Source organism: Bacillus rossius, chromosome 8 (genome assembly GCF_032445375.1).
Source record: "Bacillus rossius redtenbacheri isolate Brsri chromosome 8, Brsri_v3, whole genome shotgun sequence".
NCBI classification, from domain to species: domain Eukaryota; kingdom Metazoa; phylum Arthropoda; class Insecta; order Phasmatodea; family Bacillidae; genus Bacillus; species Bacillus rossius.
The window spans coordinates 70,360,951-70,388,852 of record NC_086336.1 but is presented as its reverse complement, the minus strand read 5'-3'; the positions used below and the strand labels follow the sequence as shown (position 1 = coordinate 70,388,852).

At 36.3% G+C, this 27,902-nt stretch overlaps 1 protein-coding gene across 1 annotated transcript in view; it reads right to left on the bottom strand.

Moving 5' to 3' along the window:
* The window catches only part of LOC134535240 (histone-lysine N-methyltransferase 2D-like), a 155,848-nt gene that overhangs the window by 91,700 nt on the left and 36,246 nt on the right, over window positions 1–27,902 (bottom strand). The window contains 6 exon segments of the mRNA XM_063374310.1: window positions 13,016–13,230; window positions 19,576–19,699; window positions 20,462–20,638; window positions 21,027–21,152; window positions 23,236–23,386; window positions 24,493–24,615. Coding sequence (XP_063230380.1) covers window positions 13,016–13,230; window positions 19,576–19,699; window positions 20,462–20,638; window positions 21,027–21,152; window positions 23,236–23,386; window positions 24,493–24,615 — 916 coding nt within the window.

Sequence of the window (27,902 nt, the reverse complement as noted above, 5' to 3'; positions counted from 1 at the left end):
GTATTAAATTGAATGCCTTTATATACGCATAAATCAAATTTATAAACAGATACCATTCTAAATATGATTTGATTCCTTATATGGCACAATTCCTCCTCACATCTTGAGAATCGACGGTGTAGAATCAGTGGAATCGAAGCACCGAAGAATCAACATGGCCATTCCTAATTTGAATACTGCATAGAATGAAAAAAAATTACTGATACGTCCTTTTTTGTAACTGATACTCAGTTCACTTGTGTTTTCGATGTTTTAAAGGAGAATTTTCGGATTTTCCAAGTTTTCCCTCGCTCTGGGTGGCGCATCCAGGGTGACCACAGTTAGTACTTTCGTGCTAGATCTAGTACTTTTAGTGGTCTGGTACATCTACGCTCAGATCTAGTACTTTATTTTAGTGATGGCCCGATATCCAAAAACCCGATACCGATACCGATTCCAATATTTCCAAATTTACAGATCCGATACCCGATACCTGATATTCCGATTATAGGCCTATCTCATTTCTAATACTGATTCTATAAAATTGTGGTTCTGGAGTATTGTTAGAGACAATAATGAAAAATGTTAAATATTAATAAAACATACTTATGTGAATGTATATTATTTTTATTAATTGTAAAATATTGTAAATTCACATTAAATGAAATCTAATAATGAAATTATCATAATGGCTTACAAATAAGCTCTCTAAATTCAAATTCACGAGTCACTGCATGTACTTAGTCCAGTGTCTCAACTGTAATTTACGAAAAATACAGTCCGAAAAACATCAAACTTTTGTACCCTTTGTATAATTTCATCACGGTCAACGACACGCTAGAATGGAAGGTCTTCAATTAGCAAATTTTGTGACATTGTATCACTCCATTTATTGGTGCGAAAACACGTTAAAAATACGTGAAAAGTAATTTCAATACAACTTTGAAACGTACTGCAGAGATTATAAAACCACACATCTTTATTTGTTATTGTCAATGCACTCAATATAGCCAACATAATACCTTTGCTGCAACTTGCCCTACTTAAACACGTTTCATATTTTTAGCTTTTGCAAAACTTGTGTAACGTCTTTGTATAGAACAGCAGTTGGCGACCATGAAACGACACGGAAAGAAAATGCCTTGTGCCGTTAATTTGTAAATTCGACACAATATATTTTAAATTTTTATTATGATTTTAAATTTTTGTGTGGAAATTCTATTTGCTCTACTATAGTGTGATTTTAATTTGTTAGTCTGGTGTACTCCTCCGAGTTAAACTTTGTCTCATGTGCCGTTGTGCACTTGTTGTGTGGGCATGCGCCCATTATTGCTTATATGTTGTTTCATTAAATGCAAACTGGGAGGCTACTTTTTTTATTTCTTTTTTTAATAACTCATTGTTTTTAACTTTTGATTATTTGAAGAATAATGAAATAATAATTATTTTAAGTATCAATTTGTAAGAAATAATTGTTTTTGTATAAAAATCTTTTTTTTTGTTAAAAGATATTTATGTCTTTGTTAAGATTTGTGGATTTAAAAGAAAAACATATGGACTTTAAAAGACTTTAAAAGACTTTAAACATCATAAATTCCTTTTTCCTTTTGTTTATATTAATATTGTGGTTAAGATTAATTATTGAGTTATTGCACTTAAGTGCAGGAAAGTGTAACTTTTTAAGTTTCTCATCTCTATGTATTGTCATATCTATGGTCATCTTCATATTGGAAAGGAAAAGGTAGCACTTTCCTTTTCTGTTTTTGTCAGCCATAATGTAGACATCAAAATTTTTGTGCTCGTCACGTATCTATCGACATCCATGTCGAAAGTGGTGTATTTACTACCGCATTAGCGGTCCGGGAGTTGGCGACCTCTCGCTGCCCCATGCCTGAGGTGTGATCCATAAGCTTCGCCCATAACATCTGGGCACCCCAGGGCTTGTCCCGTGGTTCTACGGCGATGGGAGCCGCCAACAAATATCCCAGGAAAGTTTTCGACGACTAAATCCTAAGCATGCAGCATGGGTAGTTAACCTGTTTCGGCCACGCGTATCTTGCAATTTCATCGACTATTTCATCAAACTACCCCTTTGGCATCGTAATCTACATTTAATTCCTGAGTAATATTTTAATTCTTTCTGTATCTTAAATTTACGTTAATTATTTTGAAAATGTAACTAAGTAATAATCATTTTGAAAAATGTAACTAATTAATCATATTGTGAAGATGTAACTAAGTAAAAAAATGTTGGGGCCCCGTTTTGTTTTGAATGTACGAATACTCAATTAATACTCTTTATTGTGTTTTAAATAAATATGTTTTGTTATGGCTGACCCGATATCAGTGTGTATTTTATGTTGCAATTACCTAAGTTTTTTTATTTAATTCCTTATCTATATAAATTCTTAACAGGTTATCAACTTTTGTTCGGTAGTTTTCCCAGTCGGCATATTTTCTCTCTACTCGTTATTTATTCAATACAACAAAGCAATGCCATTCAACCTAAGATCCCGGAGTCTTCCGTCGTAAATTACCTTGGTGAGGTTTAGCAAACCGAAACAAGAGTAATTACCGGCATAAAGATGGTAGCAGAGCTGGTGGTTGTCTTGGTATTTTGTTTTGTTGTGTTTTTTTTTTGTTTAAGTTTAAATATTTTTTTTTGAGTAAATTAACGAATTTTAAGTTTTCATAGTTTTAACTTTGAAATAAGTTCCAAGCTATCATCTTGAAGTACTGTTTTAACTATTTAATTTATGGTAATTATTGTTTGATAATCTTTTTTATGGCAATCTATTTATTTTTACTTTAAAGTGTTTTCCTTATAAGTAGAGCCAAGATTATATGGTTTTATGCGAAATCGCGAATTTTCACGCGAAATTCATCCCAAACCGCGAAAAATGCGAAATGTTTTCTAACCACAAATAAACACCTCAATATTGATTTAAATCGTTAACTACCGACTATTGGTTGATTGACAAAAATTCCATATCTGTTTGTAGAAGAAATGGTCGTCATCCAACTGCAGTGTGATGGTTATTTAATGCGTTAATTATTCATCTTAAAAAATTACAAGATATCACAAAAATTGACGATTTCACGAACAAAAAAAGATCGTTATCGGAGTTAGGTTAGGGTTTTTAAACGCATCTAGTCACTAGAGATCACGCAATATTAACAACTGACGATCGTAAACTTAAAATAATCAAGTTAACAAACACAACAACGTGAAAAATCTCAGCGCCTTGTTTGCTGTATCCTTTGAAAAATACACGTGAAAAAAAACTGCATTCATTAAATAAATACGTATGAAAATAAAATAAAAGCGAACATTGATATTTAATGATCACTTAATATTTAATGAAATTTCACTGTAACGCAATTTTGTGTGCTTGTTGAATAAGCAGTTTACCGTGAAGCCTTCATTTTCATTTCACACTTCACAGGCGAGAGTGCCAAAATCGTAACATAATCGAAGTTTTCCGATCGCTAATGAAAAAGCACCATATTGCAAGGATTTATTTATTTTACGGTCATTAAATATTTTAAATAACGCTTACCTACCCAACCCTCCCGGAAAATAAATAAAAACATTTATTTCACTGACCTGACATAACCTAACCTTTTACTTCGGGTTGAGTATATGGCTCTCTCGCCTGTAAAAAGTAGGCTTCCCGCGGTTTATTTTTTCGCTAAAACTTCAGTAAATACTAGTTTTTGGTACCTCCGGGCTTTGTTTACAAATGACGTGCATAAATGAAAGCTAAATTTTTTAATCATGCCGAAAAATAAAGCTACTGCGGCATCACGTGCTGACGAGTTTAAGAATGAGGGATTATATGTCAGTGACGGAAAAATACTTTTCTGTAAATATTGTAATTGCCGTTTGGAGCATGAACGTAAGGACACGGTAAACAAGCACATAATTAGCGACAAACATGTAAAAGCTAAACGATCCCCATGCACTTTGAAACGACAGCTTTCTATCCCAGAAGCAGGAGTGGCGCAAATATGCGCAAAAAAACAAAAGGAAGATTTTGTTCTCGAAACTGTTGAAGCCTTTGTAGCTGCAAGTCTTCCTCTTGAGAAACTTGACAACAGCAAGCTGACTGCATGGATGCAGAAGCATGTAAGTGGTGCTGGTGATCTTCCAACAGCGGATTGGATGAGGAAAAAGTACATTCCCCTACTTAGAGAGAAAAAAGAAGTGGAAATCAAGCAGCAGCTCTTGGGGCAAGATGTGGTCATACTCGCAGATGAAACCACTGACAAGAGTAATAATTGTGTTTTCAACATCTTGTTTAAAATTCTGAAACCAGGTGCTGAACAAGATGTTATCTTAGGGGCTTCTTGTGTCCTTGATGCAGCAAATGCTGTTTGTTGTTCTCGGGCAGTGATTGATGTATGCTCCAAATATGAAGTCAAGAAAGAAAACATAATTGCGTATGTTACAGATAGTGCCAGGTACATGAAAAAATCTGCTGGTACCCTTGAAGGTGTATTTGGTGACCACATGTACCACATACAATGTTGGGCCCATAAAGTAAACAAAATGAAAGCGGATTATCCTGAATTTGCAGCTGCTGCTTTAAAGTTAATATGGATACCTGCAATGAATGTGGACTCAGAAAGATCTTTTTCTAAGTATTCTGTAGTTGTGACAGAAGATTATCTCTAAAACCAGAGAATGCTGAACTGCTGACAATGGTGGCTTTTTCCTGAGCTTAATTATATTGCATTTATAGAACAAAAGTTTAACTGTAGTTTCTATTTTAATTAATTTAGACTCTCTCCTGAACTCAGGAACAGTACTTACCTGCATAAGAATACTAAATATTTTAGTTGTTAATTTTTTATGTACTCTCAACATAGTATTGTTTAATGTGCATATTTTAAGTCTCTAACCACGAATTATTGAAGCATTTGATCAAGGCAGCTCTGCTAGGTGTGTACATGTTATTACATGTGTTTTAATTTTTTATGACGATAAAGACGAAATCCACAATTCTTAATGACGAAAAGTCCTTTTTCATAACACCATAAAATCTTGGCTCTACTTATAAGGTACATTATGAAGTTAGAATTGTCCAAGAGATTTCTTTGATTTCTTATTTTTCTCTCGTTGGTTTTAATCTTGAAGTTCTAATTTTCAGTTTCTAAGGTGTTTTGTCTTCAGTGACATTTAATCTGCAAGAGATCTAAACTTTGTTTTAAAGTATGCATCTTTCTTAATATAAACAAATTATCTATTTACAGTTTCTGGCTATATTTGAATCAGTGTGGTTGTTGGTCCTGTTGTTTACACCAGTGTGTTGCCTTTATCATGTAGTTTACAGGTTATTTTGGGTAGGTTATTAAGTATTCCTTTTAAGTATAATTTGTGGTCTTCAGTTTAAGTGTGCATTGTTTAGGAACGGCCGCCTAACTTTGTGTCCTACTGTTGGCGTTGTTTTGTTATTTTTTTTTAACACTTATTCCTGCTTTCAGTTGAAGGTCCACCATTCGGGTCCACTGTTAGCGAATTAGTGTCTTTAGGGTCCTTGACTCAGTTGATCGTGGACTCATGACCCACGTGTCCTAGTCTTTGAATCCCTCGTAACTCGAGTCATAAATAAATAAATAAAAAACCATGGTACTAGTTTTTAAGTTGTTGCAACATTTAATTTTTTTTAATATATTATTTCTGGGGAACAAGTTTGGTTATAGGGTTTTCTTAGTTTGAATTTTTATGTTCAAGTAATCATGTGGTTATTAGTTGGTATTTGGGGTATGTATTTTCGTACAAGTTATTTTGTTATCATCTTCATGTTTGGTTTTCATGAGTTTTTTTTGTGTCCATTTCACATAATTTAGGGTTTGGTGTATCAACTAGATTAATTTCAACACTGATATTTTCTGTTTTAGTTAATCATGTAAGATTGAGGTTATGTTTGGTAATTGTCGTTTAATTTGTCGCAAGTTGTTTGAGAGTTTTAAAATTTATATTCCTTTTAACCTATAAAATTGTCATGGTTATAATTACATTATTTGCATATTCTTTATTAATATAATTCTAAATGATATTTCAATTTTATAAGATTGCAGGTTTTGTTCGTGAGAGAATTGTTTGCATATTATTTCTCGTTTTCATCATATTTCCATGATTCTGATTTTTTTTTTGCAGATTGCCATATGTTGAAAAGTCTGTGGTTTCTTCAGTAATATTTAATTGATGTGATGTTTGTTTACTTTTCGTGTATCACCATTTGGGGCACGTTTTTCATAATTTAACCATGATAGGTATATTTTCTTGTCTTGTTGTCATCATTTAATAAGTTCTTTTTATAGCAGGTTGTTTTAATAATCTCTTATGTTGTTTCTTCTGCCCATGTTTTGTTATAGGTCATCTTGGGTATGTATTTTAGATATTGATTTCTTTTCAGATACATTTTGCCGTTTCCCTATTATGTTCATTTAATGTGTGTTCTAGTGCTTTTCATTGCACAGTTTAATAATTGAGGTTATGGTATTGTTTTATAAGTAACTAATTTGCAGTATATTTATTTTTGAATCAAGTATTTGGGTAATATATTCTTTTGTCTTAAATTGTGTTGGATCATCATTTAAATTTTTTCTCTTGAGCCTATTAATTTTTTTTCATTTAAATTTCACTATTTTGCTTTGTTTTGTTTTAATTATTTTGTTTCAGTAAGATGCAGTAAAAGGTCAGTGGTTGTCTTGTTAGAATTTTGTCGTTTTCTCTTTTGAATCTTTTCTTTAAGCACTATTATAAAGTTTTATAGTTTTGATACAATGTATGTATGTAATTTTCTATTCTGGGAGTAAGTGACTTCCAGACGATATTTGGGTTGTGTTTTAATTGTGTTGTCGACTTTGGTCAACTTTTTATTTTAGGCAGGTCCTCTGAGCCAGAGCCAGTGAGCCAGTGCCAAGTCCTGTTGAGAAGTGTTTAGGCTTCACCAGCACTTTTCATTTTTTTGCAGGCCTCAGTCATTTTTTTTTATCAAACCATATATCTGCCATGGAAGATCCAATCACTCATTTTTAATAATAGTTTAAATTTAGATTAATATATTTTGTGATTTTATTTGTTTTTAAATAATAATTAATATTTTTTTTGGGTGCTAACTTTGATTCAGTGCTTTTCTATGTTGTTTGTCTTGCTAGTGTCATCTTTTAAAATAACATTTTAATATATCCGTTTTGTTTCTTGTCTTGTCATCCAAAACATATACCTTTTTGAAAATTCTGTTTTGTGGGTTATGTGTTGTTAGTTCATGTGGGGATGTAGGTGTTGTGTGTCTTGTACATCTCTCCACACGATACAGCTGTTGCACATGTGTTCCACACATTACACCGTGTAGTGTCATCAACTTAATCATTTTTTCAATTTTTTTGTTTGCAAGTTTTTTTTTGGTTTTGAATTTAGATGTTCCTTCTTGTTTTGATTTGTGTACTAGGGTTGTTGCTGTATGACATCTCTCCGGTGGGGTGTCTGCTGCATGGAGTTTGCTAGGGTGGTTGCAGCTTCGGCTCGGTGTTGCTGCGACTCACCGTTACAGCCATCTCTGGTGAATTTCGTGTAGTGGAGTTCTGCTTGGTGAGACTGTCGTATAGTGACACATTCTTCATTCTAAGGTATGGTTTCAACTTTGATTTCTTCTCAAAAATTTTTCCTTTTAATACATTGCAAGCAGTTCTTTTTTTATTCACTTCACCTTTGCTGAATCAACTTTATTCATGTTATATTTTGTGTTAGTGGTCAATCTTGCTTTTGCAGGTGCTAAATTATCTCTTGAGTGTCTAAGGTATGGGACTTAGTCATTCATCTTTGGACGGCCATTTTCTTAATTTTTTTTTAATTTTCAATTTTTGTGTTGTCGTTTTGAATAAGCATTTTAAGATTTTGTTTTCTTTTTTTTGGTGGCTCAAATTTCTTTTATATTTGATCGGTATTGTCAATGTAAGTTTTGTTAAACTTTCATTAGGTATTCTTCTATTTTGAAACTTTTTTAAATTTTAGCATGATGTGTTGTATGAACTGCAGTGTTCAGAGCGGTATAGTATGATCAGGATCTTAGTGACCAGGATTTAAGAAGGGGTAGAGAATCCCCAATTTTGTTAATATGGAGGAGGTAGAAGACCCCCCATTTAGCTGAATAAGGAGGGGTAAGGAGTCCCCACTATTCTGAATAAGCCGACGGGCATTTTTTTTTATATGAGGTATGGTCCTCTTTTGTTGTAGTATGTACTGGCGGTCCTGAGTATTTGTACCACCCGTCTGTCCTGCTTGTTTCTTCGATTACTCATTCATTTTCTTCGTCCTTTTCGTATTTTGATCTTCGTCGTCGTCTTCGTTCTTCTCTAGCTTTGAGATTTTTCTCTCGTAGGTATGGGATAATCCTACGTTTAGCTAATTTATGTCGATTTCGAGACAGAGATTTGTTGTTTAACTCATTTGTGTGAGTATTTAAGTATTTTAATGTGAAGGGGTGAGTAGTCCCCATTTTGATGTAGAGGTGTATATTCCTCATGGTGCATTGTCTGTTGTTTCATCTCTGTTTTCTTGAGTATAGCAGGAAGTTGATCCTGTGATTCTCCAAAAATCCTTAATAGGAAGAGTATTTTACTCATACTTTTCGCAAAACACAATCAAGGTGTACCATAATCTATGAACTGCACCAAAACATTTTCCCGGTCTTCTAGCATCCAGTTCAAAATCTTGGCTCAAAAAAAAAAAAAAAAAACCTTCAAATTTACACACACAATCAAGGTCTACCATAATCTGGTTGACAAAAACATATTCGTGGTCATTCGTTTCCACCACTAACTCCGTCATTACCAATTGTTCGTCACTCCTAGTGTTTTCATTGGTTCTTCCTTTAACATGTTTGGTTGGGTAAGTCAAACTTATCTTTACCTACCATACAACTCCCAAAGGTTAATTGTAACATTAGCGACTTAATGTTTTCAAACATTGCTAATATTTCTTAAGATGTCTATTATTCAGGTTATTAACAACCTAGTCATATCACCATCCTGTCCTGTTCTGTTCGTCATCTACACACATATTTATTAATTAATATTTTGATCTTTGATATCTCTCGTATATTGATGTTTTGCATTCTCGTGCATTTAAGTTTTATAGATTGCCATATAAAAAGAAGATTTTTTTTTAAGAGAGTGGTGTGCTTTGAGGGGGGGAGTGTGTGCCGTTGTGCACTTGTTGTGTGGGCATGCGCCCATTATTGCTTATATGTTGTTTCATTAAATGCAAACTGGGAGGCTACTTTTTTTTATATCTTTTTTTAATACCTCATTGTTTTTAACTTTTTGATTATTTGAAGAATAATGAAATAATAATTATTTTAAGTATCAATTTGTAAGAAATAATTGTTTTTGTATAAAAATCTTTTTTTTGTTAAAAGATATTTATGTCTTTGTTAAGATTTGTGGATTTAAAAGAAAAACATATGGACTTTAAAAGACTTTAAAAGACTTTAAACATCATAAATTCCTTTTTCCTTTTGTTTATATTAATATTGTGGTTAAGATTAATTATTGAGTTATTGCACTTAAGTGCAGGAAAGTGTAACTTTTTAAGTTTCTCATCTCTATGTATTGTCATATCTATGGTCATCTTCATATTGGAAAGGAAAAGGTAGCACTTTCCTTTTCTGTTTTTGTCAGCCATAATGTAGACATCAAAATTGTTGTGCTCGTCACGTATCTATCGACATCCATGTCGAAAGTGGTGTATTTACTACCGCATTAGCGGTCCGGGAGTTGGCGACCTCTCGCTGCCCCATGCCTGAGGTGTGATCCATAAGCTTCGCCCATAACATCTGGGCACCCCAGGGCTTGTCCCGTGGTTCTACGGCGATGGGAGCCGCCAACAAATATCCCAGGAAAGTTTTCGACGACTAAATCCTAAGCATGCAGCATGGGTAGTTAACCTGTTTCGGCCACGCGTATCTTGCAATTTCATCGACTATTTCATCAAACTACCCCTTTGGCATCGTAATCTACATTTAATTCCTGAGTAATATTTTAATTCTTTCTGTATCTTAAATTTACGTTAATTATTTTGAAAATGTAACTAAGTAATAATCATTTTGAAAAATGTAACTAATTAATCATATTGTGAAGATGTAACTAAGTAAAAAAATGTTGGGGCCCCGTTTTGTTTTGAATGTACGAATACTCAATTAATACTCTTTATTGTGTTTTAAATAAATATGTTTTGTTATGGCTGACCCGATATCAGTGTGTATTTTATGTTGCAATTACCTAAGTTTTTTTATTTAATTCCTTATCTATATAAATTCTTAACAGGTTATCAACTTTTGTTCGGTAGTTTTCCCAGTCGGCATATTTTCTCTCTACTCGTTATTTATTCAATACAACAAAGCAATGCCATTCAACCTAAGATCCCGGAGTCTTCCGTCGTAAATTACCTTGGTGAGGTTTAGCAAACCGAAACAAGAGTAATTACCGGCATACTCAGTGCTCTGGAGCCCCTTTCCCATCGGCGTATCGGATATTCTGCTGGCCTAATCCCTGACTAGCAGACAGCTTACCATTTCCCCCGCCTTCAGTCACGCCTCAAGCCTGTAATATCATTTCTCTTCGTGCCCCTAACTGCATAGTTTAGTTATTTGCTTTCAAAATTTTTTGTTCTTTTATTCGCTATTATGAAGAAATCATCCGCGTCCTGCCGCGCAATTCGCGAGCTCCAGACCCTGGCTGACTCCACGATGGCAGCGTGCTGGGCAACTCCCCTGTTTTGGTGAGTGATAATTCGCGAACCCCCTTTTTTTTCCTTAAATTTTTTTCCGGGCATTTTCTGCCCTATAGACTGCCTGTATACCAGTTCTAATCAGGTTTGATTTGGACTGTTGCAGACAGGGTTCCATGACAGGGAGAGATTGATGCTCCCATCTCGTGGCCTCCCCCTTCCCTGTTCCGTGGGAAGAAACATTAGAAGAAACATTTCTACTACCCGACGTGATCGTTTTGAAGATCCCGGGGTGGTAATGTAAATTCAACATTTCCCCCTTACCTAGCTACGAACTATCATAAGAGGATGACCAACCCACCAGCGACCAGTGTTTTTCTCAAGAAAATGTAAAACGAATAGAACTAATTATCAATGTAATCATCAGACCCATCCAACTTTGGGTGTGAAATTCATAATGCAAATGTTTATATTTCAAACTAAAAATGTAAATTATTCTCAGTAAGCCGGGCCGGCCCCAAATTCGTTTTCCTTTTGTTAATCTTGGAAAATTGTTAAAACCTTTTGTATGTATGTTAAAATAATGGAACAAGATAATTCATCAGGGCAAATAAAACAGGGAAACTATAGATCAAGTTAATCGTGTAGTTTTTATTTATTGATTATAACGACCCACCAACTTCTTCCTTGCTGGTTACAGGAAGTTCCTAAATTTTGTTTGTTCCCCACCTCGTGTCGCCTCTGGTAAATCAATTTATTTAACTTATTGTTTTTTTTTATCCAGCATGTTTCCAAGGCTTTTTTAATTAATTCCAAACAATTCAATTTTGAGGCACGAGGGGTGTTACAGCCTGTTATATGAAGCAGCAACTTTATTCTTCTTCATGTTTACTTACGGCTACATCACTTATTAAATTTAATATCGTAATTATTTTCGTTTATGTTTTCAATTTATGTACACTTAGTGAACTTCGAAAATTCATCAAGCCAAAACATTTTGCGAATATCTGAAACGAATAAATATGCACTAATGACTGGGATTTGTGTACACATGAAAGAATTGTACCGTCGGGATGCATTGCAGTATCAGAAAGAAGAAATAGGCTTGAAATTGTTTCAGTGGAAAATATGCTTGTAATTACTAGGTAATATGGTGACGTGAAGAAAGATAAATTACGCCCGCGGAAAATAAGCTTGGAATTACGGTTAAGGTTATGTGAGAAGTATTATTGGCGAGAGCAAACATCGGTTATCAAAATATCGCAAGTATTTACCAATGTCCGATATTGAAAAATGTGCCGATATTACCGATCTTCGATATCGAATATTGAATATCGGGCCATCACTACTTTATTTTCTTTAATATAATAATATTACAGTAACTCCAATATGTTTTATTATTAAGCGTAATTATTTCCAAAAACTGTATGGAAAGTGTGTGTGGTGTGTGATATTTAAGTTAGAGCTTTGCAATGTCATAATAACTTCCGAAATTGTTAAGACCGTAACAAATTATAATTTAGTACATTTTTTTTTTCAAATCTAGTAATTTTTTCCCCGCCTGAATTGGTACGAAATGTTTCCAACTCTTGATCACGCAACTCCCACAAACTTCGTAAATCTCCACTAAGACGCTTCCCAAGCAGATGAAGCAATAATAGGTCCCACTGATCTATCGGTAGTCCTAGTGCTTGCAAAGCTGCCACATTCTCACCAATTGTAGATAGAAAACTACGCAGGGTAGCCACTGAGGTCAAGGTGGCAACAGGAACCTGCAGTATGGCATCTAGGTGATGTGATATTATAAACCGCCGGTCATCATTATCTTCTCCCCAATAATGCCCATGCCACCTCAAAATTGTCACCTGTCAATGGCAGTGACTGCACTAATGACAGGGCCTCACCCTCCAAGGATATCCTTAAGTATGCAAACTGTTCCACATTAGACAGGTCACGATTATCGAGAATAAGTGTTTGAAACAAGTTAGCGAAGTTGGTCCAAGAGGCGATTTTACCTACAAAACATGGTAGCTTAATTGAAGGTAAAGACACTCGCGGTGCAGGTGAAGAACCTTTGGAGACCTGAGTCTGTTTTGAATCACATACTGCAGTGTCTCAAGGATTGACATTATGACATAGTAGCGGTCATAAAATTTATCTAACCTATTTGTGTGCTTGGCGAGATCAAAATGTGGTTTGTCCTTGCACGTCAATTCGAGTGTCAGGTGATCCTGTTCAAAACCAACTGTCACCCCGGGCGGGACAGGGACAGGGCGGTGACGGCAAGGCACCGCTCACCCGGGTACTCCTTGCGCCACTCGGGGTGGTTGAGGTTGGCGTACAGCACCATGGACATGGTGGCCCCGCTGCCCAGGAGCTCGTCCGCCTCCATCTTGAGCGTGCTGCGCTGGTTGAAGGTCGCGCCGCCCGAGCCGCGGCTGCCGCCGTCCCCGCCCTCGTCGGCCGGCCAAGGGCTGGGCGGCTCCGAGAAGGCGGGGCTGAACTGCGGGCTGCTGCGCAAACCACACGCACACGCTGTTCCCGACACTCAGGGACCACCGCACCTCCGGCATTCCAGTGCTCGAAACATATTTCAAACTGAACATCTTACTTATAAATAATTTTTATTTTTACCAATAGATAGAGACCGGAAAAATTCGCGCAACCACGCACCACGTTCCCATACAGGGACCACCACCCTCTGCTGTTTCAGTGCTCGAGAAACAATTTCAAATCTAATTGTTTTGTCTAGAGACGTACGAGACTGTAAAATCCAGATAAAAACGATACAATTAAATGCTGATGCACTCGCAAACAACTCGACTGGCAGCAAGCGTGCGCGAGAGCGCAACTTAACCCGCCGTGATGGTTCAACAACAACTGTTGCTTCGTTACCGGAAGCTTGCAGGGCTACCCACCTCGGCAGGCAGCCAACCTTGAAAAACTTGGCGCTGCTGGCGAGCAGCGCGGGAAGTTCAAAATTCAAATGTTTCAAACACTATACACTAAATTACACACAATATTTATAAGTCCAAACATGAATATCTTACTTTTAATTAATTTTTATTTTTACCGATAGATAGAGACCGGAAAAATTCGCAGATTCATTTCGTGATAGGCCGAAATTCAAACGTGCACAATTCTACTGGTTTCTGCCATTGGCCCGCAATTTAACTGGAGCTCTCTGGGCCAACGAGAGACTACCGAACAAAGAAGCGTCGAATCACAACAAGCCACCCAGTGGAGACGCCTTCACAATTTAGCACCCAAATGAACAAGCTTGTTTCTCTTGAGAAATGCAGAGGATAATGGAGGCCATCCTAGAGGTCATTGAATCCGCGAATTTTTCCGGTCTCTAACGATAGATAGGCCTACGTGATGTCGAAGAGATTCACAAAAAAAAATTGGTTGGAAAAAAATTTTTTTAGCATGTTTGAGGCGAAGATGATTTATTTAGAAATATACATTTTGTACTGCAGCATTATTCAAACATTGTTTTATATTTAACACCTAGACAATGATTATGATTTAAATTATTAATAACATTCTATTTTATGTATGTAATCATATCAACAAAACACCTTTCGAGCTTCAAATTAACTGATTTAAGAAAATGTATTATACCTCTATGTAACGGTTTTATGTAGTTCACTCTTTTTTTTAACTTTATGGATCAATGTTTCTTGGACTAATGTGAAGTGTGAAAAAATAAATTCACTGTATGTTAAATTTGAATACAAAAATATCATATATTCGTGAATATTGTGATATTCAATTCAAATTTAAAAAAAAAAAACGATTTTCGCAGAAGCCTACCGTTCAGTCACTTTAAACACAGTTTGTACGTATTTTTCACACATCTTATTGGTGCTTTGGAGCTTGAACCCATCAAGGTGTTTATTTCATCGTTTTTACTCTCTAGTGCAATCAAAAATGGACTTTTTAAGGACCCCTATACTTCACCGCCTTCACCACTATTAGGAAGTAGAAAACTATTAGAAATATCACAAAATCCCACAAAAAAATAAAGTTGAATATTTTATGAAAAAAATATTTCCTTGTTAGGAACACATACCTAACCCAAGCATAGTATATATGCAAAATTTGAAGCCCTAAACATTTAGTTAATTTGAACACATTATAAGTCCAAAGTAAGACAAAGAATCACACATTTTCAGTTTATAGTTGAGATACAAAAAACAAAAAAATTAATTCAAAATGTTTTTGTGCACAAAATCTAATCACGTGATCCGAAATTTGCAAAGCCTAATTTACTGTCAAGTCAGAAACAAAAAAACATTAAAATACCCGTATTTATTCATTACTTGCATGCTATCAATCAGACTTTATTAAGTTATTAAGGATTCTCAGTGAAATTTAAGGACTTCTAAGGGTCCTTATTCAATTGAAGACAAATTAAATTACTTTTTAAGGATATAAAGGAGTACAAACCATTCATTTCTGTGCTGTTCTTTGGATGTGGAAAAAACTTACTCCAAACTTCTTTTTTTTTTTAATTAAAAAAAAAAAGTCAAACTCAAGATGATCATCTAAGCACAACTCAGTGCTAGGAGCTACTTCTTTCCACCCATTATCAGGTGAATTTTAAGCTTCTGTTGTTACGAAACAAAAACAAAACCTTAATGGCAGTTAGTCAGGAAAACATTTTTTTAAGATTGAAGTTTCTCGTTTTCACATACTCAGTGCATATTCGTAGAAAAATTCACACTTTAAAGAACGTTCAATACAAAAACTAATTACAAATAATTTTTTGTTTAAATATGTAACTATTAACTCATCCAACCAATCACTAATTTGTAACACAGCATTTTAAAAAGAATTCACTTCTTAGTCAAATACCGTATATACTCGTGTAGAGCGCGCCCTTTTTTACCCTCAAGTAAAGGAAAAAAATAAGGATGCCCGCTATACACGGGAAAAAAAAAAGTGTAAGGGTTTGAGGGGGGGGGGGGGGGAGGAGTGGAAGTCGTTAACTGCCGGGTGACGGGTGACGTTTCTGGCCAGCCCCCACACATACGCACAAGCAACAAGGCCTCTCTTTCACACGCACGCACACGCGCGCGCGCACACGCACACACACACACACACACACACACACACACACACGTGCTCGGGCAAGCTGCACATCATGGGCTCTTGTTTATTTTTAGACCTCCCCCCTTTACAAAAAGCCAGCTCAGAAGATAGTAAAAAAAAGAGATAAGTATTTTCCTGACGCATCACCACACATCAATTTAAATAATCAGGTACCACAAAATGTTAGTAAAATTTATTTATGGGAAAACAAAATTCCAATTTTTTTTTATTTGGCATTTGTTGCAATAATTGTGGTGCGCGCTATACACGAGTAAATACGGTACATTGCAACAGATTTTTTAGTGTATTTATCAGTTCAAAAAAATTATCAATAATATGTAGTGTAGGAGGTTGTAGAAAATAAGGTGAATAGAAACTGAAATGAAATTTTGGTAGGTTAATTACCGGTAGGTTAAATTAGGTTAGCTGCATAGCTTCTTTTATAAAAAAAAATTGATAATTTAAATATTTTAACAGACATTTTCCATATACAGTGAAACCTCGTTTATATTATCCCGCTTATTACGAACGACTCGTTAATATTACCTATTACTATTTCCCCGTGAAATATGCCCATTAAACACAATGAAGATTTGTTTGGTTAATACGAAATTCTCGTTATTATGTATAGCGAACCATAACAATTCCCTTCCGTATAAACAAACAGTCATGTTTACCGTTTAATACGAACCAAAGATTACCACAAAGATACGGCCCCGCCTGAGTGTCCGAAGTGTGTTTTTAACTCTTATGTTTTCAAAATCACTCGTTGGTGTGTTCGATATGTTCAGAAATCACTCGCGTTTGTACAATATTCGATATATCGAACTTCACGTGGGATTGTATTTACGTTCGATTTTGTACTTCCTTTGTATACATGAATCTGTGCCGGACCAATAAAATCAAAATATATATTACGCCTAACCCGTTTAATATTTGTGTACGTTGTAATGAAAGTTTAAGTGAATTATCTCGTGAGAATTTTATTAAACTTTAGAATTTGTACGTACACACATAAAAATGGAGGCAAAACGTAAACGCAAGGAAATTTCATTGAAGACGAAAATTAAGATAATAAATTCAGTTTGTCAGGGTGAAAAAACTAAAACAGAACTTTCTGAAGAGTTTGGTATATCAAAATCAACCTTAAGTACAATTCTAAAGCAAGCAGATAAAATAGAAGAAGCGGTCAGGAAAGGTAGTAATCAAACTAAGAAAAGGATGCGCGTCTGTAAACATTCCGAATTAGAGGCCAAACTGTTGGAGTGGTTTCATCAGATGCGCGCCGCCAGAGTTTTAATTTCCGGGCCTATTATCCAAGAAAAGGCTGATCAGCTGGCACTGCGACTCAGAATTGATGATTTCCATTGCAGCAACGGATGGCTTCAACGCTTCAAAGATAGGCATAATTTGGCCACAAAAACCATTTGTGGCGAATCTGCTGCTGTCGACCAAACAGCGAGTGACTGGCTTCAGTCAGTACAGACCATCGTAAGTAAATTTTTACCACATGATGTGTTTAATATGGATGAAACAGGGCTTTTTTACAATCTGTTGCCCAATAAAACTCTAACCGTAAAAGGTGAAAACTGCCATGGCGGTAAACACAGTAAAGTTTGTCTTACAGTGTTACTATGTTGTAATCAAGATGGCAGTACTAAACTTCGACCCTTGGTTATTGGCAAGTCTGCCAAGCCAAAATGTTTCAAAGATGTTGCAGCAAAAAACCTGCCAGTAGTTTACGAGGCAAACAGTAAGGCTTGGGTCACCACAAAAATTTTACAGTTGTGGTTGTTAAAATTGGACAGGAAAATGGCGACTCTAAATCGCAAAATTTTGTTATTGTTGGAAAACTGTGCTGCACATACTGCTCATGGTATGAAGTTGGAAAACATTACCTTACTCTTCTTGCTACCAAATACAACAAGTGTGACACAAATACTCGACCAAGGTATAATACAGTGCTTCAAAAGAAACTACAGACAGCGCTTGGTGAAATACCTTATCAGGCAGTGTGAAAAAGGAAAGACTGAGCTTCCTATATGGTCAGTTTTGGATGCTATCTGCAGTATAGCCATGTCGTGAGACAGCATCAGCCAAAAGACAATTGTGCATTGCTTTGCATAAAGTGGTTTTGGCCAGCAAACTGTTGAAGAACTTGACTGTGATCAACCTTTAGAAGATTGGCAAGAGTTAAAAGAACATGTGCAAGTTGATAATGACTTCAATGAGTTTGTTCATATTGATGACAGTGTGTACACCAGTGCAAGATTAACTGCAGAAGATCTTGTTGGTTCACGAGGATTACAGGAAAAACCAAGGGCTGACGCTGTACAGTCACTTTGTGAGGGTGGTACAAGTCAGGATAATGATGGTGATGACGACAATGGTGATGTAGTGCATAAACTTCCAAGCAAAAGTGACACAATCAGTGCTTTGCGTACACTGGAAAATGTACTTGCTGCAAGTGATGTGCCAATTGACTTGATTGCAGGATTTGAGAAGATATGTTCTGCTGTAAATGATATTTACAGAGATAAGTGTGTCCAGAAAAAAATTAATAATTTTTTTAAATATATCTTGCATACTTTGCATAAGAATTGCTATACACTCAACAGCAATTAACTGTACGGTAAATGTTAATCATTTTTGTCAAAACTTTGGAAACATATTAAATAAGAATACATACATACGTATATGTATACTAATTATCAGTCTGTTATAGTGTATTTTATTAAAACTATTAAAATTGCTTCTAAGTGTATTTTGTTAGTGTGCATGTCCATATCTGGCTTCTATTACAATAATAATATTCCACATTTTTAGTGCTTTGACATGTAGGAATTCAATATTTCTTATCGAGTTCTTATTCTACCTATTGGCTCAAGAACCTCATTAATATGAACCTCGTTATTACAAACTGAAATATTTTACTCCCCTTCAGGTTTGTATTAATGAGGTTTCACTGTAATTATAATTATTGTAACTGACTTGACTTAACCAACCTTTCACTTTAGTATTATTTGTCTAATTTTCCAGAAGTTGTCACAAGGCATTAAAAAATTTTTTTAGTGGGATTTAATTCTCATTCTTATTATTTTTAATTGTGACTAATTTGATATTCGTATTCTTATCCCATTAAAAAAACTAAAAAAAAAATTGTATTTGCACAAACAAATGTTAGTGTAAAAAGTTAACTTCTTTTCTTTGTTGTTGAATTACCTTATCCAATTGAATGTTTGAAGACTCGTAGGAAAATGACAAATGTCATCCATATTTTTAATTAACCCTTTATTTTTATTTTATAATAACTGAAACCAGAAGTTTTTTGTGCAAAACCAGTCCATATTTACGGAGTTCGCAAATATTGAGGCATATTTTAACAAGGTTCGTTCAAAGTTTGAATCAAGAAATTTTGTCATTGGTTCCGTTCAGTTTGACAAAAATTTACACAGGTTCTGTTCAGTTCAAAGATAAAAAAAAAACAAGGTTTTCTGAGCTTTACAAAAAGGTTTTGCTATGAGAAAAATAAAGTTATTTTTAGTCTTATGTTGGTTTCATAAAATTAAAAATTTAAACAAAAACTATGTAGTGCTGCACAAGTCTTCTGCAAAGCTATTTGATCTGTATGAAAATGACAGATTTGTTGCATGAAACTCATGAAGTTGTCCCGACTGTTTTCTAGTGTGTTTCAGGCAACTAAACCGAGTGCCACACAGAACCACGAGTGGGATCACGGCCACACGGCCGCCGCCACTTACTTGCTGTACTCGGAGTGGTACGGGGACGGCGGCGGGAAGCCGATGGGCGACGGGAGGTTGGACTGGACGGGCGGCAGCGGTCCGGGGACCTGCGACCGGGCCAGTCCCACCCCAGGCTGGAGAACTGCAAACAAGCACGACACTCGCTACGTCACCGTCTATAACAATCTCTTCATGTTATGATCTCTATAAAAATGTGTAAATAATATTACAGAAAACAAATATAACGTTCTCAATCATTCATCTTAGCCTCATTCATGTTCCATTTTTTTTTTTGTGAACGAGTCCCACATGGTGGAGGAATATCTGTTTCTAACAAATAATTGAAAGATACATACATACAGTTCGAAATGTCGAATCCAACATCAAATTATTCATGAATGCCAAATTATTTAAAATATAGAATATTTTTCGAGTACCCGCAGACCCCTAGTGTGTTGACAGTTACTCGGTTTACTGTTCACTGTGTCTCGAGAGAATGTGTGGTCCTCCGATCGCGAGCTCGCTCTCGCGAGAACGACGGAACATTCGCAGGCTTCCGAAAGTGAATGACGAGAAACTGCAAGGAAAATCACATTTTGCGGGTGCGCGGGAAAAAAGGGGATATGTCAAAATGTCATTGTAAATGTCTTATCCCCTTTTTTAAAAAAAAACAAAAACTGTCAGGTTGTGATGTAACTCCAAAAGTTCAGTGCCACAGAATAACACACAAGGGTGCTAGACTTAACCCATTTGGACCATTTTGTAGAGCTTGATCTCCTTCATTCGATACCATAAAAAAAAAAAACATTTTTGCCAACATTTGACTTATCCCCTTATTCCCGCGCGCCCGCGATTTGAGGCGTCGATGATCGGAAGGCACGACACGACACGACACAGCGCGTACCGGCGTGGGAGGACGACGACGGGGAGCCGTGCTGGGGGAGAAGGGGTCCGTGCGTCCCTGGGTTGCCCCCGGACACTCCCAGCTGGGGGAACCCCGACTCCTGGGACTCCTGCGACTCGTCCGTCAGCACGCCCTTGATGATCTCCTCCATGTCCTTCGAGTCCATGTCCGGCAGGCCTGCCAACAGTCAATCCCCTCCTCCTGCTCTGTTGGTAACACTGCAACCGCCCAGCACAACCTAGCACAACTTGACACAAGGAAGAACAGAAATTCCAAATGTTTGTTTTCGATCATCACTCTTGTAACATTGGCTGTTTCGAAAATTCTTTAGTAAAATTTGTGATGAAGGATCAAATATTTTATACGATTAGGAGAAACTTTCTAAGCCTTATAGAACTTGATAAATTATAGATTGAAAATGTTTCCACAAGGCAAAAATTAAATGATTTCATATTCACACTTATATTGATAAGGATAATGATACCTGAAAGTTTTATTTATCTCTGAAATGGTCAGGTTGAAACTTAAAATTGATTGGTAAGTTTAATTTGCAACAAAGCCGTACCTGACTCTCTGACAATAGAGAAAATGTCCGAAAGTTCGTCCTTCTGGCTTGTGGCCGATACATCTGCTGTTCCATCCGTCACAGACAACGAATCATTAAGCTCCGAGTCATCTGCCAGCGTGGAGTCTAAGGGAAGATAAAATATTACTGAATTGTAACATTGCCTCCTCAAATGATGAAAAAAACATTAAACAGTACGAAGAACCTACGAGTAAATAACGACCAAGTACAACTCATCCAAAACGGTTAGGACCACAAAACTATTACGGATTTACCAAACATTAATATAACAATTTTTACCTGAACAAAATACTGTGATGTTTACCAAAAAACTGTGGAAATTAAATGTGAGCGGGTCTCATTATAATCGCAAATTTGTATCATGTCTTTAAGAACATCTTGGTTGAAAAACTACAGGCTCTGCCTGTAAACTTCATCACTCACGCCCCTTAGTCCAGGGCTTCCTGAACGTCTGCTCAGGTGTGACAGATGAGAGATGCAGGATGAAGAAGAAGGTACAAATGGAGTGTGTCTGGGTTCATTTTGCTTCTCCTCACTGTGGCTGCTGGTGAAAGACCTCCCCCATCCCCCCCGAACAATCAAATTCCCAACAGGCCAACGTGTATCACCTCAATCTATGCTTTCGGAACAGCTCCCCAGCTTTTGAAGTACAGTCGTATAACACAATTTTTACTCTAATTGTGATTGTGATTGTGGCTTGGTGGGTGTTTCAAAAGAGATAATGTAAATCACTCTACTGACGAAAGTGGCACTAGAATCAATTTTATAGTTTGAAAAAATTTCGACTGTTATGTACTAGAATTGCGATTTCCAATTAATAAAGTCTTTTATTCATAAACTCACAATAAAAAGATTTGGGGTCACATTATATTCAGAAAAACGTTACACGAGTAAGTACGGTGGTTTAAATGGAAAAAAAGAAAAAATTAATATGCTGTAAAATGGTGCTGATAACAAGTTGTAATATGATACTCTTTAGAAGAAAAAAATACACAAAGGCTTCTTCAAAAAATCATTTCAGAAACTGACTACAGACATGTGAACTATAAGCCCCTAGGTAACAAAAAAAAGTGTACTGAAATTAAAAATTGACAATAAGTAGAGACAAGATATTTAGTCCAATTTAGCTTTTAAAACACAGGATTTCTGAGTTATTGTTTTCATTTTTATAAAAGCTTTTTTGTAATACTTACTCAAACAAAATAGTGGTAAAATTGGTCCAATACTGATACATCAAACAATAATTATTAATTAATGAACACTTGTGGTTTAAAAAGGATTTAATAAAAGATGCACAGTTAAAGAAATTAAGTTTTCTTATCCATGCACTTTGGTACAATTTTGTTATCCGAAAATAACCACATTCCTTGAATTTTGAACATTAAAAGAACACCTTTTTTTTTTATGATTTGAATTAAGTTTTGTTTGAATGCTACTTAAATCCATCATAAAACTTGCACTTCAGTGTTATGTGGTTGCATGAAGTTCCATTCTAGTGTTTTACGGTGCACTGATATGCTTCTCAGTGTTATTTCTGTTTTATCGCAATTCACCACATGATCTTGTCCCCAACTACAAGGATTAACTCTGAGCGGACTAATACGCCAGCAGTACAGGAATGCCACCTGGTGGCCAAGGTCAACCGCTAGAAAGGTGATTGATCATAGAATGTGCAGAGCCAAGGATGCCGGGTAAAGATCCTTCACGGTATGAGTGTTTGCTCGTGAAAGATAACAAGCAAAAGCAACAGCAATCAATACCGAACTACCTACCCTAACTGCACATACTACAGAGACATCCATGATATATATATATAGGACAGCTATCAGAGATGATTAAGTTTACACAAAAACACCAAAAAAAAAAATACTCAACTGTTTTTTTACAAATGTCATCTTTTTCCTTTCGTAGAAGGGAATGTTCGTTTCCTACACTTCAAGGCTACTGCCCACCATACCATCGACAGTAAAAAAAATTACAATTTCTGTGCATGTACTGTTCTGTGTGGTTGTTTAAAATCTAACATCTTTGGTGACAGAACAAAAAAAAATTACTGCATGCAATTATTTTTGCAGTGCCAAAATCAGTATTTCAGCTTCATTTCCTTTCCCCTTTCAAACACATGTTAAGAGACAGCGACACAAACAGCACACTCTCTCGAGGTGTATAGGGACGTCAGCGGCCGTACCAGCAATGTCGTCCAGGTTCTCGCCGCTCTTGGTGATGTCATCGTCGTCGTTCATGATGGTATTGACCAGCTCCGTGTCCAGCAGGTCTCCGGGCAGCGGGAGGATGTCCTTCAGGGCCTCCGCATCGCTCCCCTCGCCCTCGTCCTCGTCCTGGGACACACACAGTCAGCCTCAGCCCTGCCGTGTTCGCTTCCACACACGTGTGGACGAGTGACCACCACCAAGGCAAAACTTTACACTACTTCCGAGCTACAATGGAATGATAAAAATTATTTCTTGATCAGTAAAACACAACATAAAAGTATATAATAACTAGAGACAACATTTTTTGACGTGACGTCTAATAAATCGATGAACGCCGGCTGCACGCACGAAAAAGTGTCCCGTTACGCACATTTTCCCGTTACACTTTGTCCCATTACGCTCATTGTACGCTTGCGCCGCATCTATCTCTCTTCCACTCGATTGGAACAACCATCGATTTGACTTTTTCGAGGCACATTAAACTTGAAAAACTCCCATTCGTTTCCTACTTTTCCTATCATCGTCCTATCCTTAACAGAATAACACAGATTGGAAGAAGTTAAATAGCAATCATGTATAAAAGTTATACGTTGTTAAAATAATCTCTTCGTTAAAGTAATAAACATATTTGAATTAATGAGTGCAAAAAAAAGTAAATTTATCAATTAAATTGTTGATTTCATTTCACTCCTTCTTTGTATCCATACAAAATAGTGATAATTCAATAAAAATGATTCAATTTTATTCATAAAAGTATGCAATCATTTCATCAATGTTTTGTTACGACGTTGTCACGTTAAACTATCGTCCGTAAACCGACTTTACAGATAACTAATATTTTTTTTTGTTTTGAATTAGGTTTTGGTTAAATGCTACTTAATTTCACGGTGGATTACGTAGCTTTCATTTCAGTGTTATGCTCTGTTTTGAAATTATTTTCGGTGTTGTGGTTTTATCGTAACCCACCATATGGTCTTGACCCTAACAATAACACACCAAACAGCATCATATCTATGAAATGTGCACTTTGGAGACAGCCTAGAGATTTCGTGTTTCCATCAGGCCGTGATGGACAGTGTCAGCGACATAGCGTAAAAAACAGCACTAGCGTCACTTCACTAACACTTGCCCGAGAGTGAAGAGTGGGGCATTCCCCCCCCCTCCCCCCTCTACCACTGAGCATTCCATTCATGTGTTGCTTTTTTTTTAAACTTTCTTAAAAGTTGCTTTACCTTAACAGGAGATTTAGAAACTGAGGTTTCCCCAGCTTCATCACGTTCTTTCTTTATTTCCTTTTCCCCCTCCTCCTTTTCTTGCTTCGCTTTCTTCAGCTCCTCCATCACTTTCAGCTCATCCTAAAATCAAAGATAAAATTGTCAGCTACAATTACTATAGGTACAATTATTTTGTTAAAATTTTTAAAATTTTTAAAGGAAAATAAAAATTATTATTTTTCATGGTAATCAAAATAGGATCTGGAAAAAAAAAAATTAATAAACAGTGCAAAGCAAATATGTACGGCAATTGCAGTATGTGTGAAGAAACTTCAAGACATGGGTTTAAAAAGAACGGACCGTCAACAGTTTTAATCTATAGTTAAATATGATGTAGGACTAAAAAATTTTTAAACTTGTTTGTTTAAATGTTTAAATGTGAAAATATATCATTAATTTGACGCATGCCCGCCCTTCCTATATTAAATATCACGTTACTTTACGTTATAATTAAACCCAAAACGAGTTTAATTAAGTTCAGAAGCAATTCAGGGAAAAAGGTGTTTCGGCAATAGGCCTACTCACGTAATATGCGGCGACGAATCTGTGCGACGTCGTAGGTTATAAACAAAGCGACGAACAATAGAATAATTCATTAAAGCAACCAACCATCTTCGCCCTTTATTTTTCACGTCGCTATAACCACACATATTAATGCACTTCAGAATATAATAGTAAATATGGACGAGTTATGTAAACAATGTATATTTTTCTCTTGCCACAGCTAAACATGTTCATTGTGACGCCATCTTGTGAACGGCGATCTACCAACTGTATTTATATTTTATAATAGTATAAATTTAACTAATTAAGTTGTGAAAGCAAGTTTAAATACTTTTTAATACATAGGATTGAATATATATGTATTTACATATAATTATTTATGCCACGTTTATCTTTTCTTTTTAATTATTATATCTAGTTTATACTTCCACCACCAGGGCAGGGAAATTTCGGCGAGATTCATGCGCACGCATCTAATCCCTTCCAAAGAGGAGTTAGTTCGCCCCTCCCTTCTTTTTCTTCGTTCCCGCGCATTTCTCCCTATATAAAGGCGAGGTCATCCACCTGAAAGTCAGTTGATCGGCCCGACGGCCAGTGAGGCTGGATTCCGCCCACTGGCCATAGGACGATCATAGGGGGAGCAGCAGAACGACTGGCTATCCGTTTTCTGCAGCTCGCACCCCTCCTTCGCGAGTTAGGCCATCCGAGGACCTATCTCGGCCTAGGGAATTTGTCTCCCTTCCCCCCCCCTTTCTGGACGATAGGGTGTACCGTGTATCAATCCAGTGTATGTTGCGAAAGCAGATGCAGGCAACAAATTGAACTGTTTGGACAATTCAGGTCAATAAAAGTTCCGTGGAAAATACCGACATTATTTTCAATCAATAGTTTAGTCCCTATCTCTCACCCCACTAGCTATTCGCCTACATACCAGCCGAGTGCGAATCCTACCACCAAGACCAGCAGCTCGACGACCTCCTCCACCTCTGCTGGCTCTCTGTCAAGAGGGCTGGGTGCGAGCGGTGAAGAAGAGAGGGGACCACCACAAATTATATTAAATAACATCTATTAGCATTATGGATTTTTTTTTTGGCTTGTTTTAACTAAAGTAAATGAACACGGTAGCTGCTTAGAATGTTCCTCTTTTTTTCTGTCCAGTGAGTGTGTGCTTGGTAAAAAGAGGCGAAAAATTTTTCCCCCACTTAGTGTGACTTTTTTTGTCCAGGGGGGGTGGGGGGCAAATGTAACAAGATAATTGCCTGAGCTGTCACTGCGCGAGAAGTGCAAGTGTCGGCCTGTATTGTCGTAGGTTGCTAGTCTTTAGGAGTCTTTGCTGTGGGTATGCCAACAGATGTTTTCCACGAGATATATACAAGTGTTTTTTTTCTTGCCTCCCTGTTCGAAACCAAAATTAATCACAGAACTGGCATGCCGTGATTCTACTCTCTGATCTGAAAACTGTCAACTTTAACACCAGCGCAGTGTCTTGAATTTTACCGACACAGATTTATCCTTATCAGTATGCTGTCAATTATAATGTACCGTATTTACTCGCATATAGGTCGTGGCAATTTTACCAGATTTGATGGGGAAAAAATGAAGTGCGACCTATATGCGAAGAAAAAATTTTTTAAAATTTTTGAGAAATTTTTTTTGCAATATTTTGCTTTAAAATGCGAAAAAGAATTTTATATAGTAGGCCTGTGCGAATATTCGAATTTTCGAATATCAAAACGAATAGTTTATTATTCGTATTCGATTCGATTTCGAATACTAACACTTCGAAAAAACGAATATTCAGTCATTTACGAAAAAGGCTGAGCGGGATCACTACATCTGGCCACGTAAAGCCCGTTTGAACACAGTAATTCGGAGCGATAACTAACGTATTTTATGTAGAAGAATGTCGTCAGGTCGTTTAAAATAGATTTGAACTGTCAGCATACTGATAAAGATAAATACGTGTCTGTAAAATCCATACAACCGGGACGTTATAGGTGACAGTTTTCAGATTAGAGGGTGAAACATGGTTTGTCGGCACTGTAATTTCGTTCCGAATGTGACGGCGAAGAGAAAGAAAATTGTACAGACCATGTGGAAAACATCTGGCCGCATACCCACAGAAAAGACTCCAAAAGCCTAACATGCTACGTCAATGTTTTTCAATAGGATAATACACAGCAAACGACCGGATGCAGGCGGCAAACAACCCCCCCCCCCCCCACTTTATACCCTTCCCACCCTTCCCAAATTCCTCGCGTAGTGACAGCTCAGGCAATTATTCTGTCCCGCGCGTCAAAAAAAAAAACTCTTGCCAAGAACTTACTTAAAAGCTTACGATCACGTTACATGGTGTATCAAGATTGTGAATTAAATGTGTTTTCTATGGGTTGGCCATCATGGAATTCTCAGATAATACATATTTTAACGTTGGTAGTCTACACATACCAAACTTGGTCCTAAAAAAAATTCATAAATAGAACGTGTAACAGAATATTTAAAATTAAATTGCGATTAAAATAATAATTGTATAATGTATTAATTTTTGTCATTCATTATTTCATTGTTATTACTACATGTGCAACCGTAACTTGTGATGAAAGTCGGCATTACTGTTGTATTAATAAGTAACAGATTTCTCTGTAAAGTTATTTAAAAAAAACAAGATTCATATTTAGTCTAGATCCCAGAAATGCTTTATTTTATTTTTTAGTATATTCTGAAAATACATATGTGATTTATGCCTTATTTAATGCCAATGTAGCGACAATGCATCCATGTTCATGAATATAAAGTAAGTTTCCCAAATCAGTACATGCTTCATAATTTTTTTTATATTATAACGAATTAAAAGTACAATACAG